General features: G+C 42.6%; 1 protein-coding gene across 1 annotated transcript; it reads left to right on the top strand.

Moving 5' to 3' along the window:
• The first annotated feature begins 1,014 nt into the window (after nucleotides 1-1,014).
• LOC132656555 (large ribosomal subunit protein eL29-like) lies at nucleotides 1,015-1,350 on the top strand. Its single transcript, XM_060391686.1, has one exon. The coding sequence runs from the start codon at nucleotides 1,015-1,017 to the stop codon at nucleotides 1,348-1,350; it is 336 nt and encodes a 111-aa protein (XP_060247669.1).
• Nucleotides 1,351-1,935: the final 585 nt, after the last annotated feature.

The raw sequence follows: 1,935 nt of genomic DNA, 5'->3' as shown, positions 1-1,935 counted from the left end.
GAACAGACCGGTCAGGCTGTACACAAGCAGTCATTGGTGTGTCTCCTTATTTGTTCCTCTTTGTGTCGTCTTCTCTGAGATTGTCTCTATCTCCATCACCCCTGAGCTATTTCCACCGTACTACTTGGTCTTCAGTCATTATGATGGGCTCAGCCCAACCAAGACCTTTATAGGGGTTTTCTGTGGATGAGTAGAAAGACACCTTCTTTTTTTTTTTATTTTATTTTTTTTAAGGTTTAACTTTGCAGCTTTGGAGTTCAGCTCAGTCATCTGAAATTCTGTTTGATTTTTTTTTAACCAGAGTATCACATAGCTTGCTGACAATGTATAGCAGATACTTTATTCTATAAAGATGACTTTTAAACAAAAATTATCTCTGTGTGTGTGTGTGTGTGTGTGTGTGTGTGTGTGTGATTTGTGGGAGTTTCTTTCTTTCTACCATGTGGGTTTTGGGAATTGAACTCAAATTGTCAGGCTTGATAGTAAGTGCTTTTACTCACTGACCCATCTTGAAAGCCCCCAAGTTTTAAAATAACATGTTAAAATAATTTGTTTTCTGTCTTTTGAGGTTCTTTAATGTCTCATTTCTCCAGGTGAGAGAACCTGCCTTTAAAGTTGAAAAACTTTCAGGTTGAGCTTTAACTTTGTTGTGGTGCTGAGAATTGAACCAAGGGCTTCGCATGTGCTAGGTAAATGTTCTACCGCCTAGCTATGTTTCCAGCCCAATCACATGACATTTTAAGTGTTATTTTACATTTCAAATGCTCTTTGAATATATGGTAAGACTCTACTAAAATCATGTTATCTTTTCAGCGATTCAATAAAATTACATACTAACTTAAAAAAAATCGAAATAGGGCTCTGTGGGAGCTGTGGGTTACCGTACAGAGATGGCCAAGCCCCAGAACCAGACCACACACAACCAGTCTCTCAAACGTCACAGAAATGGCATCAAGAAACCCCGGTCACAAAGATACTATATCTTAAGGGGTGGACCCCAAGTTCCTGAGGAACATGTGCTTTGCCAAGAAGCACAACAAGAAAGGCCTGAAGAACATGCAGGCAAACAGCGCAAAGGTACTGATTGCAGGAACAGAGACTATCATGGCTCCTCTGATGCCAAGGCCCAAGATGCCAAAGGGCCCCAGCCACAAACTCAGCCATCTGGCTTTCATCACTCACCCCAAGCTTGGGAAGCAGACTCGAAGCTACATGGCCGAGGGTCATAGGCTCTACCAATCAAAGCCTAAGGTTCAAACCAAGGCAGAGGCCGAAGCTCCAGCTAAGACAAAGGCTTCAGCTCCAGCTCAGGCTCCCAAAGGTGCCCAGGCTCCTGTGAAGGCCCCATAGCAAAGGCTTTTGCCACTGTGAAGACAGACAGACTGGTGTGACACACCCACCTACACCCTATTTATAGATGACCAGTGTTTTGTGCAGTTTTTATAAATTAACCCTAGGCAAGATTTGTTAAAAAAAATCTGAATTGATAGTAATTCTAGTAAAGTATAATGTGTGTGTGTGTGTGTGTGTGAGAGAGAGAGAGAGAGAGAGAGAGAAAAGAGAGAGAGAAGAAGAAGAAGAAGAAAGAGGAGGAGGAGGAGGAGGAGAAGAGAGAAGATAGCCTCTTCAACAAATGGTGTGGAGAATTTGGATATCCACATGAAGAATATATAAACTAGATATCCAACTTTCATTCTACACAAAACCAACTTATAGTGGACCAAAGACCTTCATGTAAAATCCTGTATTCGTCTGCTTTTCTGTGACTGACAAAAAACACAACTTGGGGGAAGGGCTTATCATCAAGGGAATCCCAGGCAGTGACCGAAGCAGGGGCCGTTAGGAAGGCTGCTGACTGGCTTGCTTGGCTCCCTTGGCATTCTTCCTTTGTAGGGGGCCTTGCATAGTTTTCCAGCTACCTCTGTTATACAGCCC

This window comes from Meriones unguiculatus, chromosome 9 (genome assembly GCF_030254825.1).
Source record: "Meriones unguiculatus strain TT.TT164.6M chromosome 9, Bangor_MerUng_6.1, whole genome shotgun sequence".
Taxonomy (NCBI): Eukaryota; Metazoa; Chordata; class Mammalia; order Rodentia; family Muridae; genus Meriones; species Meriones unguiculatus.
This window is presented reverse-complemented; position numbering and strand designations above follow the sequence as displayed.